This window comes from Poecilia formosa, unplaced genomic scaffold (assembly GCF_000485575.1).
Source record: "Poecilia formosa unplaced genomic scaffold, Poecilia_formosa-5.1.2 Scaffold49, whole genome shotgun sequence".
NCBI classification, from domain to species: domain Eukaryota; kingdom Metazoa; phylum Chordata; class Actinopteri; order Cyprinodontiformes; family Poeciliidae; genus Poecilia; species Poecilia formosa.
The window spans coordinates 184,304-201,719 of NW_006799988.1; the positions used below are offsets into that span (position 1 = coordinate 184,304).

The window sequence follows — 17,416 nt, forward strand, 5'->3', positions numbered from 1 at the left end:
ATGGATGGATGGATGGATGGATGGATGGATGGATGGATGGATGGATGGATGGATGGATGGATGGTTGGATCTTAAGAGCAGAAGTGACAGACAAAGATGAATGGATGAAAAAACGGAAATGCAAAATTTGGAATAAATACCATTTACAAATGTGTATTTTATTTATTTCTTTATTTTTTACAACACTTTTTCAGAGCTGGAATGTGGGAAAAACACTTTCCCCACGTTCTTTCCCAGAAGACATAGTAATCCTACAATTAATTAAAGAATCAATTTACACCCAGATCGTAGAAATCTGCTGTGGTCACACATTACAAATCAAATGGTGTTAAATGTCACAGGAGATGACATCTCAAATATGAAGTATTCCCATAAAAACAGCATCACATTGCAGATTCATATCATAGTTTGGCTTCCTATCAGATTCCCATCCAATCTGAACCAATTTATGCATAAACTCTGTTTAAAATGACAAATGCTTGACTATTTAAAAAGAGGAAAAGTGACAAATTGTGCACAAAGTAATAATGTCAGACAACACAAACACAAACACCCACACAAATGAACAAACTGATACCATATCGAATGTCAGAAAGAAAACAAGATGAGGAATCAGAAAGGATTTAAAAGAAATCGGAGAAAGATCCCAGCTAACACATAGAAACAAACCAGAATTTCGGAGCTGCTATGCTGCAAAAGCCTGATCACCTCTGAGCTTCAGCTTCACCTTTGGTACAGCTGACCTCAGGGGCCGTGAAGGAGAGTACAAGCGAAGCAAGTCAGCGAGAAACAGTAGAGCGAGGCCATGAAGACATAAAAACAAATGAAAGAAAATTAAAATAAATCCTTTGGCACACAGCGAACCAGTGGAGAACAGCCAACACAAGAGCGATGAGTGGAATCAAGTTAGAAGATGAAGAGTTGCATTTTGGTCAAGCTGAAGGAAGGGCGAGACCATTCAGACGCACCTTGCCAAAAATAATGGACCTTGTAGTGTCCTTTATGCCTCATAAGCTCTGGGTGGTCCCGACGTTTTACCACTTCCCAGTGAGCCAAATTTCAGGCTTTCTGCCAAACAGCGCACTGCGTTAGAACTAACTGGTTCCAAACAACGACCTGGCCACCATCTGCTCTTTTCCACGCGCTTAATTTGTCTTCCACACTCACAGTGGAACAACAACTGAATATAGACACAAGTGGCAATTTGCGGGTCCAGCCCCTATCAGATTCTTCACAGGACGCAATTAATTTTCACCAAAATTAGGGGGAAGAGAGGCAAAACTGACAAAAGCGGAACAAAATGGAACCAAGTCAGCACATTAATGTCAGATTTATTGCAGGGTGGCTTGTTCAGTCATCTTGGTTATGATGAAGCTAAATGTTGTGTGCGCCTGGAAAACTATTCTCCATCTTCCATTTTCCCTCCCGCACACGTGTACAACTTTGTTGCCCCTTGCCAGACAAAGTGCTGCTCACATCCATCTTTCCTGAGCCATTCAATTTGCTCCTCTTCCCAATAGTCTTTCCTTTTTCTTTATTCCCTTCCTCCTTGTTCATGCACACCAACCTTAACTCTGTAGTCTTCTCTCTTCATTTTCTTGAGGCATTTTATTTGTCCCAAATTTCGAACGACCGCAACTTTTTTCCCCTTCTGGCATTTCACAATTAGTTGCAAAACAATCCTTTCGCCATCTGCCTTCTCTGTTACAAATTTCATTCCACCTAGAGATTTGTTTGTGTACCATGGGCAGCAAATGATATATCTGAGTGACGGATGCATTATGCAGCAAATTCATGTTTTTATTAGCATCACAGAGGCCATGCATTTATTTGTTCTTCTCACGAAAAGAAGAGATCAAATTTCCGATCGGAGTTTCCCAGTCTGCAAAGAGCAAACCATTTAAAATGAATGATAAACCCTATTAGAAACAGCATCAGTGATAATGTGAGCAGGCACAGCTGTTAAAAACTCTCTTGTCCAAGCTTAAAAAAAACAAAAAAAAGCAGAACCCGGAGTGGACTGTCGTTCCTGAAAATGTCTCAATCAACATAAACATTATTCCTAACTCAGAAAGAAAATGTTCTGCCAAGCAAAACAAACTAGAGATGCACCAGTTAGGATTTAGTAGCCTATTTCCCATCTGTGGTTTTCAGAAAGCCGCGGCCTGCCGACACCCCTTTTACCCAATTCGGCTACTTAACAACTGTAGAAGACATTTTAATACGACTGAAATATAGTCTTTCTGCAGTCGGCTGATTGTTGAGCTGTCGCGTTGAATTGAAAGAATAACAGACTGAATATTGTGACGTTATTGCACTGAAAAAGCTCCTGCAGTTCCTAGCCGTAACTCATAACTCTGACATCAGGAGTTGCACACAAACGCAAATGAAATCCAGTGGCACCAAGTTTGGTCCCTAGGATTAAATAACTATTAACTATTTACTCAGAAACCATTCACTCAGATAATCTACTCTGCGTTTCAGTTCATCGCCTGCCCTGCTGCCCGTGTTGTTTGAGGAGATGCCAAAAATGTGTTAATGTGAAAGTCCACTGAGAGCTGATGACTAAACTACAATTCAATGAGCATTCGCTCTTAAAAGTCATTGTTGATGGAAGCTTCTTTGTTGTGTCGCTTAATTTTCCTGTCTACTAAAATGAGAAATCTCTCAAACAGCTGAAGTATTTTCTGTAAATATCAGAACACATCAGAACCTTTTTTTTTTAATAGGTTGAGAAAACACCCTGCTCTTATCTCATAATTATAGGAACTGCACTATAAAAACTTTTCTGCGTTTGTGTAAATCTCTGTATGCCTTGACAACTGCAATCGGCCCACGCCGTCACGAAGCCCAAACTGTGGTAAGGAAACAAAGTCACTCATTGGTTATCTTCCTCTCAAACTCAAAAGTAATTTTCTTCCCAACACAAGCTAAAGTTTCACATTTCCCCCCACCCCCCGCCAAATCTAAATAAATGTACTGTCAGAGCACACACTGTACGCAAATTGCATTGTGCTCCAAATCACTGAGCATTGCTATCTCGGTTTCTTGCACCAGAGGAGCATAACTAGCTGACACCAAACTTTTTGTAGCCAACATAAAATGAGAGTCGGTGCCTAACAGTTGGCAATGCTATAAAATGTTCAGTGAGTTTCTCAGAAGCAATTAGTGGCCATTGTTACAAGTCGATCCATTGTAAATTTGGATCCTTAGAGAGCATAAAAGCTGCAAAATTTAGGGTCACCTTTCAAGCCAGCAGATTTTTTATTAGTTTGCAATAAATCAGTCACATCGTTTGAAATTTGATGCGCTTTGTATGACCTTTGAAAGCTGAAGATATTTAAAGACTTTTTTTTTTTTCCTTTCTCTACCACTTGCTTTACGACGTCACTGGATAATAAAATAAGCTCTGCTCCCTCAAAATATACCACAGAATTGCCTTAAGATGGGTTTTATTACTTAGAGCAAACTAACTAAACGTGACAATGATTTGTTTCATAAACAATAAAACAGCGAGGCTCTCTGAAATCCTTACAAAATAAAAACTAAAAGTTTAGCTTTTTTTTTTCTTTTTTTTTTACACTTGCCTCTTTAATGTATTTTATTCTGTAATGTGTCATTTATAACCAGGATGTTTTTGGTCCATTAAAGAACTGATTTATTTAAGAGTAGGCGTTTGTCACATCACAATAGGACCTTTCTATTAAGGCCATACAATAAAGCAACATACTAAGTTTACTTTAGTGCTCGACTGTTAATATTGAGACTTTTCATAGGTTAGTTCATGTTGCTCCAACATAAACTATAGGTAAAGAATGCTACATCATCCTGTCTTACATTATAACTCATGACACAGTTCTAGTTTAACATGGCTGGACAAAACTTAAAGAAATAGAGAAATTGTGAAAATGAAAGTTTTTTGCCTCTCTTCCATGGCCTCAGGCCTACAATGATTTAAAATGACAGAATATTATTGAAAGATCACAATATCATAATTATATGACCTATAAATACTGAGGCATCTTGGCATAAGCTAAACTTTAAGAATCAATACCAACCTGCTTGATCATTTTTTTTTCTGTCAGCAACTTTTTGGTTTGATGCATCAGGAGTTGTGAAAAATGTTTTTTCTATATTTGAGTGTAAATCAATAACCAATTTGGAGATTAATGAAAAACTATAACTAGAACTTATTTTTCTCAGTTACAGTTCTTGTCAATATTCTTAAACTTGATGCATTTTTCTTATGAAATGGATATGGATGGAAAAAAATAAAGCATGCTCTAATTTGTTCTCTAATAAAACATCTGTTACAAAAAAAACAACATACAATACAATAAAAATAAAAAAAACTGGGTAAAAACCAAGGAATATTTCTACATTCCTACATTTTCCTGATGTAAATAAATGATAAAGTGAGAATGTAATGAATATAAAATAAAATGGTTACATTAATTTTAAACATTTTCTCAGGATTCACATTTCATCTGAAACAAAGAGACGTTCTTGCTTCATGTGAGGATGTAATTATTTAAAGCGTTTCATTGCTGTGACATATGAATAACAGAGTTTTATCTTGAAAAGCTGCATTTAAGAGGCACCGACTTCAAATGTCTTTTATTTCAAAAACACCTCAGTTTGATAGATCAAACTTTGAATTTTTAATGAATAAATCTTTGCCAGTCAAATGGATCCTTTGAAAAGTTAATGCAAACTTTGTTTAGCAAAGAGACTCACTTTTTTTTTTTTTTGTTGGCTTTTCAGTGAAAAGGTCTTTCTGAAATTAATTTGCACACCGGCTTCACTTTTGATAACACATCCCTTCTTTTTTTCTTTTTTTTTCCTCTGCAGAAAACATCAATTCAGTATTCCTGCCCCATTTTTGTCTTGTTCTGACACAAACACTTCTTTTGCTTGGTGGCTAAAATATTAGCTGTAAGATGGAGTAATTAAGTGATGGATAAAAACTAAAACACAAAATAAGAACAGATATCTTTTAAATCGGCAAATAATGAGAAATGTGGAAAATATGTATATTAAAGGTATAGAAGAAAGAAAAAAACTAATCAAAAAGCTTCTCTCTCTCTCTCTCTCTCTTCCCTTTGCAAGACTTAATGTTTCTGTTAATATGGATGCTAAACCTCTGCAGTCATGATATATATTTTAATACCCGCATCACAAATTGACACAGTATCAATACATGAAAAGCAGAATATTTATTGAGGGAACGGATGGGCACATTTATTTATTATAGGTTTATGCTGTAATTTTTTGTTTGTACTAAAGTATTTTTTTATTACTCTTCCCAACCCACATCCTTTCTTATGTCTGCAATTTAACGAAAAACTGAAATTCTAATTTTGATGTGATGTAGTAAATCAGGATGGAGCTAATGTCGCCGTCTGACTGAATCAGAACATACTTGAGCCTTTCTTTTACAAGAAGGCTTTTTTTTTTATTATTATAATTTCTGTGCAACGAGACCCAGTTATGTTTACAAATAATCTGCCATGCAATCACTCAGGAGTAAGCAGAAACATATACCTTTTTGAAAAATGTTGCTGCTCTAATAATAACAGGTTGAAAGAGGGTTCCTCATAATTATGCATAAAAGAGATAATGCAACTGCACACCTATATTACAAAAGATTTCAGGATAAACTGGTCAGACTGAACTGAGGAATCTTTAGCAGTGGACGCTCTCTTTAGAAATATTCAGCAAGAATTAGTTTCACCATTTAAATTACAAGACTGCCCCTTTTTGTAAAAAGAAAAAAAAAACTTTTTACAGTAAGAAATATGGATAATAGTGCAGTTATAACTGATGTCAGATTTGGAGAAATGTATCAGATTGGTAAAAAAAAAATATAAATAAAAAAAGAGCTTTACATTTTAATAGTATAAGGTTTAGATCCTCTCAAATGCGTTATAAAAAAATGCTTTTTTTTTCAGATGGGAAACTTTACAGGAACACCAAAGAATAGGAATCTGACAAGCTCTGTGCTCAGCCTCCAAGAACCTGTAACTACCAGGGTATCTCTCCAGTAGGTTTTGTTTTTGTTTCTACATGTAGAGTACCACCTACATCTTGTCCCACTTTAACCTTTATTAAAATGTTCTTGTACAAAGTTGCAGAAAATAATTTAATCACAGTTCATCAAGATGATTTGTTGTATGCGGATATTAACTTAGGAATTTAATCAAGTTGCTAATTTGCCGACCTCAAATGTTTCCAATCAAACTTTTCTTTTTTTTATTTTATTTTTTATTTTTTCAAATTTGAAATCCCATTATCCAATTTAGCCACTTTGGGATAAGTATAACAGTTGTTTTTTTGTTGTTGTTGTTGTTGTTGTTTGCTTCTTCTTTTTTTTTTAAGTCATTAATCATTTCATGCAAAACTGCAGACAAAAAGCTTCTCTGCGACTCTACAGGAAAACAACGTAGCAATGCACTGAGTAGGTGACATTTCCCCAAGATGCAATTTCAGGTGTTTCTGCAAAAAAGGCTTTGAAAAATCCCCTTTACATCAGTTATGAACTTTCCTTTTGTATCACCAAAACACAAAAGTCAAATTATAAGATTTGTCTTCTATTATAGTAATGTCTGAAGGTCCGAAGCCCTAACAGAAAACCTTTTTATTTTTTATTTTATTTTTTATTTTTTCATTTTCAAAGAATAAAATTAAATGCTGTCTGTCTGCTTCAGTGCTGACAGTTCTTTAATTTGTCACATCATTACACAGATGACATGTTTTGCAGCTATGCAATTGGGTTCAATTCATAGACGCACGTTTCATTTTGGTTATAATGCGTATTTGTGCTCCTATCAAAGTCCTCCTCCCTTTGTGCATTCAAACCCAGGTTTTGTATAAAAAGCAGCAGTAATTTATGCAGCAGTTTGAACCTCTTTTGTGTTGTCCTTTTATGAAACTCCAAAAATCTACAAAAACCCCAAATCTGTGGGTACATTTATATGTGGCGACCCAGTGGGCAGCCCAAATAGGTGTTATGGAAATTTACAAGAGTTTTGTTGGTCAGCTGGAACACACACACACAGACACACACACACACGTACTCAGACAAAGGTACACACACTGTGCTCATCAGGCAAATGTATCCTGCTGTGGAGGCTGTTACTTCCTGACTGTTTCCATCACAGAGCCACAGGCCCTTTGTCTGCCCCGCTGCTGTGTCCACTCTAAGCTCTTTATGTCTCTGATGCTGTTGACCACAGAAGAAACCCTCTGTCTGCCTCCCAGCATCCTATATTCAAACACCTAACCAGAGTCGAACACACACGACACCCAAACTCTGATTTCAGACGATTTCTAGCAGAACAGAGGAAGATAAAAAATAAATTAGACAAGAGCCACTGGAATTCTGATAAGAAATGCCAAAAAAAAATAAAGAAATAAATCGCTTGTGTAACTTTGGAGAGATAAAAATAAAAACACTGTTTATGCCTTTGAGAATCTTTCAAGTGATATTACTGGAAGTGATTCATCAGATGACATCAGTTTTGGTAGAGACTGAGCTGAATTGATTTCTCCAACACGTCAATTGCTACGCTTTTTCAAGACCCGCTGATTTAGTGATGCTCTTTGTCTACATCAACCCTATTAAATGCCAAGATTGTTTAAAAAAAATCTTTAAATCACAGTAATTATAATATGGTTCAGATAATTGCTTGCTATTTTTTGATCACTTATTTGTATTGAACATACTTTTAGAAAAAAAAAAAAAACAGTTGGAAACAAAGAGAGGCAAGCATGCTACACAAGGTAGACATGACAGAGAAAATAATCAACGACTCTTGTTGGATTTCCAAGGAAACAATTGGTTAAAATTCCTCTACTGGCTGCAAAAGACCAACCACAAGACTTGTTGGTAGCAGCAACCCATGTTTCAGTTTCCACACAAAGGACTCCAAGCTTGATGTGCAGTTTGGAACCAGTTTTTTTTTTTTTATATATATATATTTTTGGCATTGACCCAAAAACCGAAGAAAAACAGATTCCAAATTGCTCTCGACTACATAAATAAGCTGTAGAGGTTCAGAAGTCACCTCCGTGGAGTGATACATCAAATCTGTAACTTTTTGCTCCTAATGATCAGCAGTATTTCTGCAGGAGGAGGAAGACGTACATGCTGAATGCCGCACAATGCCCACAGCGAAGCAAAACCGATTCAATCAAGCGTCTGAAAATCCAGTAAGAAAATGTCATGCCGTCTATAACCAAGCTGAAGTTTGGATGTCATTGAACCCTTGAACAGCACAATGAATCATGAATCATGTTTACAGCAGATCATCACAACAGCATGGTGCTCATGATAAGTAAAAGATGGAGGGGTGGAATAATTTGGAAACTACAGCGGCTTTTTGTGTCTGATTTGGAAAGACCAGTTGCAAAATTAGAGGCCGAACTTCGCTACTTTACACATTTTTCAATGTTGGATATTAAGCAAATCCTGTTTATGGCAGAGAAACAAAGGTAGGGAAAAAAAAGTGTCACAGGTTGCCAACGGGGATACCAGGAAACAATGGCTTTCTGCTAAAAATGATTAGAAATCAGAATAACTACTCCGGAAACTGTGACCAAGAAGAACCTAACTCATACTGAGGGTTGAATAATTGCAGGTTTAGATTTCTGTGTTCCAAATGTAAAACACACTTTAAGGGATACATAAAATAATAAATAGCAGAACAGCAGGAAATCCCCACATCTGCAGTCAGACGCCGGGTTAAATTTTTGCTTGATAGACATTTTTCTGTCCGTCTTCAGTTTATTTAAGCTTTGCATGTACATAAACAGCTGCTATCTCTGTTTGAACTTCTGGAGAGCAAACCTCTGGTGTAATCTGCAAAGGCTCTGAAAGTCCAGAAAGGTCATGAACTCTGCTTTGGAAAATAATTCTGTAAAAGTTATTTAACCTCTGTATTGTTAAAGCTAAAAAAGAAAAGAAAAGAAAAGAAAAAAGCAGAATATTGGATAGACTGATTCTAGGGCTGCACAGTAGCACAGTTAGTAGCTCTGTTGCCTTGCAGCAAGAAGGTTGAGTTGTGTGTGAGGGTGTGTGTGCGTGCATACGTGTTTTGTCCTGTGTCTCTGTGACGTCCTGCCACACACAGGTCCACCCTGGACAGGTCGCCCTGGCAACTTGTGAAGCAGTACTATAAGTATACAAATAGGTAGCATTACAAGAAATGTGGATTAAGACTGAAGATGCCTTTTGAATTTAAAATATTATAGCCTTTTCCTTTTAATTCATAGTTTTAAGTCACATTTCACATTTTCTCTTTGATCCAAAATGATGCAGTACATTTTTTTTACTGACCTTTTTAAATGCCTTAATATCTTATCCATCTTGTTACTTAACAAGATATCTCAGCTGAGGTGCTCATTGTGACCGATGACTTATCATTCTGAGTGATCCATTTTAAAGATTTATTTCTGTTAATTTAGATGATTGTGGCTTGATGATTATTATTGCATTTATTTTTTTAAGACAGATTTTATCCTTGAGAAAAATGTCTGTGCCTCTCCGCTCTTCTTCCAGACTCTGGATCCTTGATTTCTAAATGAAATGCAAAAAACTTACTTCCATCTTAAAGCAGGATGTCACTCAGTCCTTCTTTACCTAATGTAGCTAAAACATTTCTTACCTAAAACCTAGACAGACGTCTCTGGTGTGTGGTTCTTGAAGCACTAACTTCAGTCGTAGTCTGAATATTCCCCAACATCTTGAATTGACTTTGCTTCTCAATCATCTCAAGGCTGCAGTTACTTCTGTGGCTTTTGCACCTTTTTTTAACCACAGTTTCTCCTTCCACTCAACTTTTCATTAATATGTTTGGATAAATCATGTGGCGAACACCCATCTTCTTTAACAATTAGTTTTTATGGCTTGTCCCACTTTGTTCATCAAATTGATGACCGTCTGCGGGGCAGCCGTCGAGTCCAAACACCAGGGCCGTAAAATGCAATTAATCTCCTATTGACGATTCTCTGGATTATTTCACAAATTCATTGAGACGCACATATACATGCAGATGCAACAGCGGGACCCAGCCTGTAGATCCGACAATAGCGTCTTGGGATATAAATTTCTCTTAGCACTCCCACAAGGAGGGCAAGACAACCGAGAGCCCACTGACCGCAACATAACACTGTAACGGCTTTTGAAGCTTGTTTAACATTCTTACATGTAACAGTGCGAGTTATGCGATGATGTGATTAAAGGCTTTAGCAGATTAGGGATGGCTTAAAAAAGTGCTGCTTCTATGTAGTCACATCATTACCCCTGATTAAACGCTAATGAGAGCTGACAATTTTACTCTAGTCCTGTAGGAAGTTACAGCAGAGAAAAGCCTGACAGCACTTATTTTCCTTAATGATAATCAGATATCACCATTAGAGGGGTCACTCGGGTACAATTAGAGACACAGGAGGCGAGTGCATGTAGTGGCAGTGTTTACTGTGCGACGCCGATAAGTTGTCCTCACGCAGTAAGGACAAAACTTGCACATATAAGGGCGTCTAATCCACCATTACGTAATTAAATGAGTTATTTAATCGGGGTCATTCATTTCTTGATAATCTATGTTGCACATTTTGTTTACAGTCACAAAACGAAAAAGAAAAAAAATGGAAAAAGCCTTCCACCGCCCCATATTTTTCTTTCTTTCTGAGCAATTTTGTATAAATAAGCAGTGTTTATATTTGACATTAAGCTGGGGCAAATGGCACAGCACTGCATCTAGAATAAACCTGCTCAGCCAGGGCAGCCATTAGCCACATCTACTGTTGCATTTTCTTCTGTTGAAAACATTCTCCCGTTTATTTGGTTTAACTATCAAACTGGAACCTTCCAGAAAAAAAAACACCTGGATGTTTAGGGTTAAAACTGACTGATGGCCGAAAAATTCAGATTCACCAACCTCGACAAAAATCAAAGGTTCCACCTTAGGAAAATATGGAAAAGTAACTCTTTGATTGTGATGCTGCAATGTTTGACTGTGAGAGCGGCGTTCACTCACAGTCAACGCCGCACTGTGAGTGAACGCAGGAAGACCGATTAGTAAAATCAAACCAAAAGTTGATTCAGTAACATTTTTGTTTTAGGGTGTTCAAAGCCATAGAATCAGGTTTTGATATTTACTCCATTACTATAAATTGTCAATGTTACCTCTGTCTCTCGTGTGAAACTTTTCAAAGTGTGATCTGTGACGCGTCATTTTTGGCTTTGCTGTAAGGATTGAATTGTAGATGCAAACGTAGCAGCAAAGCAAAACAAAGGAGTGAAAATTTAAAAGGGGGAAAAACTTTAGTAATAACTTTACTTTTGAAAAATAGACCAACTTTGACAGGCTTATTTCATTCATATTATCAAGATGTGAATACTTTATTTGACCACTGTATTAATCTGAATGTTGCAGTGATAAGGTAAGCAAAGTGGCGAAAAAATAAAATAAAATAAAGATTATTGGAGGCACTGTAAATAAAAAAAATAAAAAAACATCTGAACCTCGGATGACTCACATGTTGCCTCTGGAGAGAGAAAGCATTAAAATTCCTTAGCTGGGCATATTTGGCAGCAGCTCTGTGACACAAATGCAAATTGTTTATGTTAATATCAACTTGTTTGTTCACCATATAGGCCTATATAAACAGAATTTATATACACATGAGTAAAAGCGTTTTGCTAAAACTCCCAAAGTCAAAGCTAAGATAAAGGAAATCACTCAAAGTGTCCCGCTGATAAAAGCGGAGTCACCATTTCCACATCTGTCGCATAACCTTCACCTGTCATTTTACGCAGCTCTTCCCTTCCATCTGTAAGCGATGCTGTCATTTCCATTTGATTCAACTTGAGGCAGAGAGAGAAAAGAAGAGCAGACAGGAGAGAGTGAAGAAGGGAGATGGATGAAGACAGAAAAACATTGCCGTTTTCATGTCGCGTTTGAGAGCAAGGAGACTCTAGACAGAAGGGATCGATTGAAGTGCTCGTCTTTGAAAATGCACTCAGTCAGCAGCTGAAACAATCAAAGAGCCAAAAAAAAATTAAAAACAAAAAGAAAATGTGTCACTTCCAGGCTCAAGTCTACATTTGTAAACAAGGAAGCGTCTATGATGTCCCTCATAAAAAATGGATACTCTATTTCCACGGAGCAGGAAGAGTGAGGAATGAAATGACAAAAGGAAAAAAAAAATCTCAATATAATTTACTTTAAATTGAGGAAATAAAAAATTTAAAAAACAAAATCAGATTGCAGCCTCAGCAAACAGAGTCAGCATCATTCACGTCTGCCGCCATTTTCGGAATAATGATAATGGTGGCAGGGGCCATTATCTCCGGACCTGACCCAGGACTCCACTGCGTCATTTAGAAATGACCCAGCTCACAGCCTCAAGACACACAAGCTCCTTGATAAGCACAGAATCCATTCCTTTCAGAAAACTATCCTCCCTCTAAGGCTCATCAAAAAGCACTCACATTTTCTGGACGGTATTTTTGACCCAAATGAGCGACCATTTTTGCAGCCAAATTAAACCATCGGAGGAAATCAATAAAGAGATGTAATTGAAAGCAGCAGCGTCTCCCTTCTCCTTATTAAATTGTAGGAAAGATGTAGCTACAAAAAAAACAATTAACAAAAATAAATATGTACATCTGTAAAAAATAAATATCAAATTTATAATTTTTTTTTCTTGAAATATTGGAATAATTTGTAACATTTTTATGTTTTTTGCCTATTTGGACTGCACATAAATTTAGCTTTTTCCTTCCCCCCGCTTCTTTCTGTCCCTTAAAGTGAGACGATGTCTCACAAATGCATTGTGGTTTTTTTTGTAAGACAAAACTGTCCTGACAGACAGCTCAATAATACTTGGCTCACACCACAGTGACTTAAGACATTAGTGAAAGATCTGATATTTTTGGCTGTGTGTGGTGTTGAGAGTGAACCCATGTGGGTGGGAGTGCAAGTTAATGTGCTTCCATCTTCACTGCCTTTAGCTATGTCCAGCCCGAAATTGTGAAAATAATGTTTTGTTTTTTTTTGTTTTTTTTTCCTTTCCACATTATTTCTACGTTTGTATAATTTTATACAAATCCTTCTGAATAGGATAAAATTCAACAACAATTGCTGGAAAACAATGAAACTACCAGATGTAAATTGTAAGTGAAGGGAAACCTTGTGACACATCTAACCAAATTCTACATCAGGGTAACAATGTAGTCAAGCTAAAATACAAATATGTATATGCATTTTTAAAAACCAGTCAAGAATGAGATGAAATTTGTATGGGATGTTGCAGTATGCAAAGTTATGACCATACAGTGCTGGAAGCAAGAGTGCTGCTGAGGGCAGAGGGAGGCAGGAGGTGAAAAAAAAAAAAAAAAGAGTCTGAACATTTAAATCATTGTCTTGAAATCACAGAACATGATTTCGACATGATTTAGACACTCACACTCATGACACTCTCATGAAAGTCACATGTAGAGTCCTGAAGGTGGGCGCACTCAAAGGCCTCCGGAGGGGGATCGTTCCAATCAGCCTCTGGTCATTTCACACCTTTTGGATTTTGGATTTTTTAGGTCCTTTTTTTTTGGTCAATTTGGTCGTTTTGGTAATTTCATACTCAAATCTTTCCAGTAAGGCAGGTGGCTGCCACAGGATGTCAATTTGGGGCCAAATTGGATGCCGATTTGAATTTGACCTGAAGCCACTTTTAGCACCTTGCAAAGAGGCCGTGTGTGGAACAAAGGAGTACATTCTCCTGAGAATACTCACAGAGCTTCCTGTTTGCAACTGGTGATGTTAACTGTGTTCACCACTGATATAAGATGCTAAAAACAGTTCAAATTCAAGTCACTTTGTCTTCAATATGCTGATTTACAGCAACTGAGAAGTTGTCCTCCTGGAGAAGCCATGTGACTCGCAGACACAAGAGCTCATAGTCGCATTTAATACATTAGAATGTGCCTTCATATGAGGCTGGTTTGTGAGATTAAAAGTGCTTTTTGAAAATAACCTTCAAGCAAGTGTGTGAGCTATATGAAACACGTGTTTCATTTTGCTCACATTTCCATTTAAAAGTTGTTTTTGCCTTTTTGGTCCGAGATAAAATTTTAATTATACATGTCAAGTTGTAAGTGGAAAATCTTCATAATTATTAAGAAAAAAGGGCTTTCAAGCATCCATCTGTGTGTTATTAATGTGTTTTTACTCAGTGGTAACACTGAGTTAAGTGGTATTTTATATGTATATACATAAATATGTATACCTACTGTGTATGTGTGTGTGTGTGTGTGTTTGTGTGCGTATGTGTGTGTACACAGCCAGCATATCCAGCTTTAATATGTTAGTCTTTCTCACAGCTGTAGACGGATCACTCCTGCAGATGAAATTATATTTTCTTCACACATCTTACACACTTCAAGATTGACTCTGTTTGATTCCGATACGTTTGTGAAATAAAAGCAACGTGAAGGACCTTTTCAAATCAGGTGTTTTGATTAAAAGTGTCAGGAATCCACAAGTATATGGGAGAAAAAAGTAAAAGTAAAAAGAAGCAATCAAATTCAAGTGTATATTCTCAAAGATTTCAACTTGCAGACAGTTGTAGCAGCTGACAGTCAGCTGAGTTAACCTCATTTACTCTCTGTTTGTGGTTTGAATACGGGAGGTGAAATGCCAACCACACAGCGAGCTGCTCTCAGATAGCACACATAACATCCTGAAACTGTTAAAAATTGATTAAAAGAAATAATTTTGAGAGATCACAAAGAGTTAAACCAAAATGGAGTCAGGGTGAAAAAATATTTCTATAGAAGTTTTTTTAACAATGTCCAGTAAGCTTAAAGGAGGAATAAAGGTTTCTATGCTTTTTATCTTTCACTTTAACTCTTTTTTTTTTTTTTTTGGTTTTACCTCTTTCAGATGCTTTGATCCCAAACAAACCCTCAGACGAATCTATACCTTAAACTCAAACATATGCGTCTTGTGACAAGAGATTCCTGGTGGATGTCTTTCATATCAAGAGATCACAAGTCAAAATGGTGGGTAAGCAGCTCTTTGAAGGAACAGGGAGACACAAAACCCCACACTTAGGTTTAAGGCAGAGTGCCACTCTCTGCTCCACCTTTTGATCTTTCAAATCTTAAGTGCATTCTCTTTTCATCTGCCACACATATGAACACCCCGCCCCCCCACTCTCACCTGTAAATCTTGTATCTTGTTGAAAACCCCTGCTGAAACCTCTCTCTGAACTCCGTGTACTCCGGGCATTTGTGAAAAGGTCCTTTCTCCGACAGCAGCCAGTCCAGCTGCCCCCCACTCTGCCGTGTGTTGAAGCCCCATGCTGAGGAGCTGGAAGGGGATGAGGAGGTGGACGAGGAGGAGGAGGACGACGACGACGATGACGACGACGACGCTGGGGATGACAGGGAACCATGAAGAAGCGCCTTTCCACTCTGTCCCCCGCTGGCCAGTTGTTCAGCTTGGGCAGGCCACGGCAGCCATAGCAACACCAAAGGCAACCATAGGAGCATCAAGGAGGATGCCGACCATCTAGCAAGGCTGGCGAAGCCATGGAAGCACCTCTTTTTTGTCATTGGCCAAGGAGTTGCCATGGTCCCGGTGATGATGTACTAGGGCACCTGGGACCGGCATTTCTTCTGACAGTCACCTCTTGCAGGCCTGAAAGAGACAAACGAAACATTTTAACTTCACAATAGCCATGTAGAAACATGTTCACTGTGTGTAGGAAACTTTAATTTCCAGTAAAGAGGCGTGGAAACACTTTGCCATGAACTGCACACACACATTAGAAATTATAGAATAAGTCAACACAAAACTGTGACAGAAGTAATTAGTCCATTAGCATAAAAAAATGTCCCTAATAATGTCAACAAACCACAAGATTTGGTGACTGTCAAAGGGCCTCTAGTGTCAAATAAAATATTTTTTTTTTTAAAGAAAAAAGTAAGGAAATATGGTCAATTTTAAAAGTTTAGGACCAAGTGAAACAGATTGTCAAAACTGATTTAATGGTTGCTGTATCTTTAGGTATGTAACTAAACAGTGGGAGGCAGGAGATGCAAAAATAATCTCAGATCACTTTGATCAATAGCTGAAATCACAGAACATAATTTCTACATGATTTAGACACCCTCATAACACACTCATGAAACGCGCGTGTACGGGTTTGACGGTTCTTCAAAAAGGCATCAGCTGAAGCTAAAAATCGTTTTCTCAGTAAAAAGAGAATTTCTGATTAGTTGATGTTGAAACAAATTTCCAACGTAATCAAAGCAGGAAAGAATATTTCCATTTAATGATATTGCAAACATATGTGTTTATATAGAAAAAAATAAAAAACAGAAGTCGTAGTTCAAATGTGGGAGTGATGAAAGACGTGACGGGTTACAAATTGAAAAAAAAAATTGTTTTGTTTGTCAAACACAAAAGAAACATGTCCATAAAGAGACATTTTATTGAACTATGTTTGCCGCTGGTTTAGTGAAAGAAAAATCATCAGAAGTGATAGTAGTTAGTATGCAGGTGTAGCTTTCATTACAATCTACCTGACAGAGCAAAAGGGCTCCTCAGGGTCTAAAGATCTAATTTCTCTGGTTTTTACTTCAATCATCAGTGGGCGTTCTTGCTGTGTTTCCAGCAGAAAACTCAGTCGGAAAAAAAACGAACGCGTCGCAAAAGCAAAAACTGTTCTCAGACCGCATTGCTTTTTTCCAGATATTTTGTGACAAATCATCTGTCATGAGATTGACAGATGATTTGAATGATGATTGAATATTGCCAGACAAATATTCAATCTTAAATAAGTACTTGGAAGTTGTACACAACAGTTTTCTATCAGGATATTTAATTACTTTATTCAGTAAGTAATGCACAAAGTGCTCTGGAAGCGTCCAAGTCCTTGACGGTTAAATTTATTCTGATTTGGAGCATGTACCATTTTCGGAGCTGTCAAGGGACTGGCTTATTTGTGAAAATAATAAAGATTGAATTCATCATCATCAAAAAAAAAATAAATAAATAAAAATAAAAAAAATAACTGAAATATGTAAAAAAAAAAAAAAAATTCACTTTACTAAACAAGTGAGGTGGGAAGAACAAACGGCTGCTACAATATTTACATCAGTGCATGGAAATGTTCCATAATGGGCGAATTAGTGTTTGCTAATTCAGTCAGTGAACATTAAGTTAAGTAAACCAATTTATCAAAATAAACTAGTGTGAATATGCCTGCAGTGTCAAACAATATAATCTAAAGAGTCCCACAGTTTTACAACCCACTGATATGTTACTCTTCAATGAGCCGAGCTTTTGCATTTCTGTTTTCGGTAATACACAAAAAACAAAAGTTTGAGTGTGTACCAATACAAAAG

General features: G+C 37.1%; 1 protein-coding gene across 2 annotated transcripts in view; it reads right to left on the reverse strand.

The window, feature by feature from the left end:
* Positions 1–17,416, reverse strand: part of LOC103138346 (BMP/retinoic acid-inducible neural-specific protein 3-like) — a 207,144-nt gene that overhangs the window by 40,254 nt on the left and 149,474 nt on the right. For both annotated transcript variants that reach the window (XM_016671750.1, XM_007552504.2), the window contains exon 2: positions 15,225–15,704. In XM_016671750.1, the coding sequence (XP_016527236.1) occupies positions 15,225–15,637 (413 nt within the window). In that variant the 5' untranslated portion in view covers positions 15,638–15,704. The remainder of the gene's footprint in view (positions 1–15,224; positions 15,705–17,416) is intronic.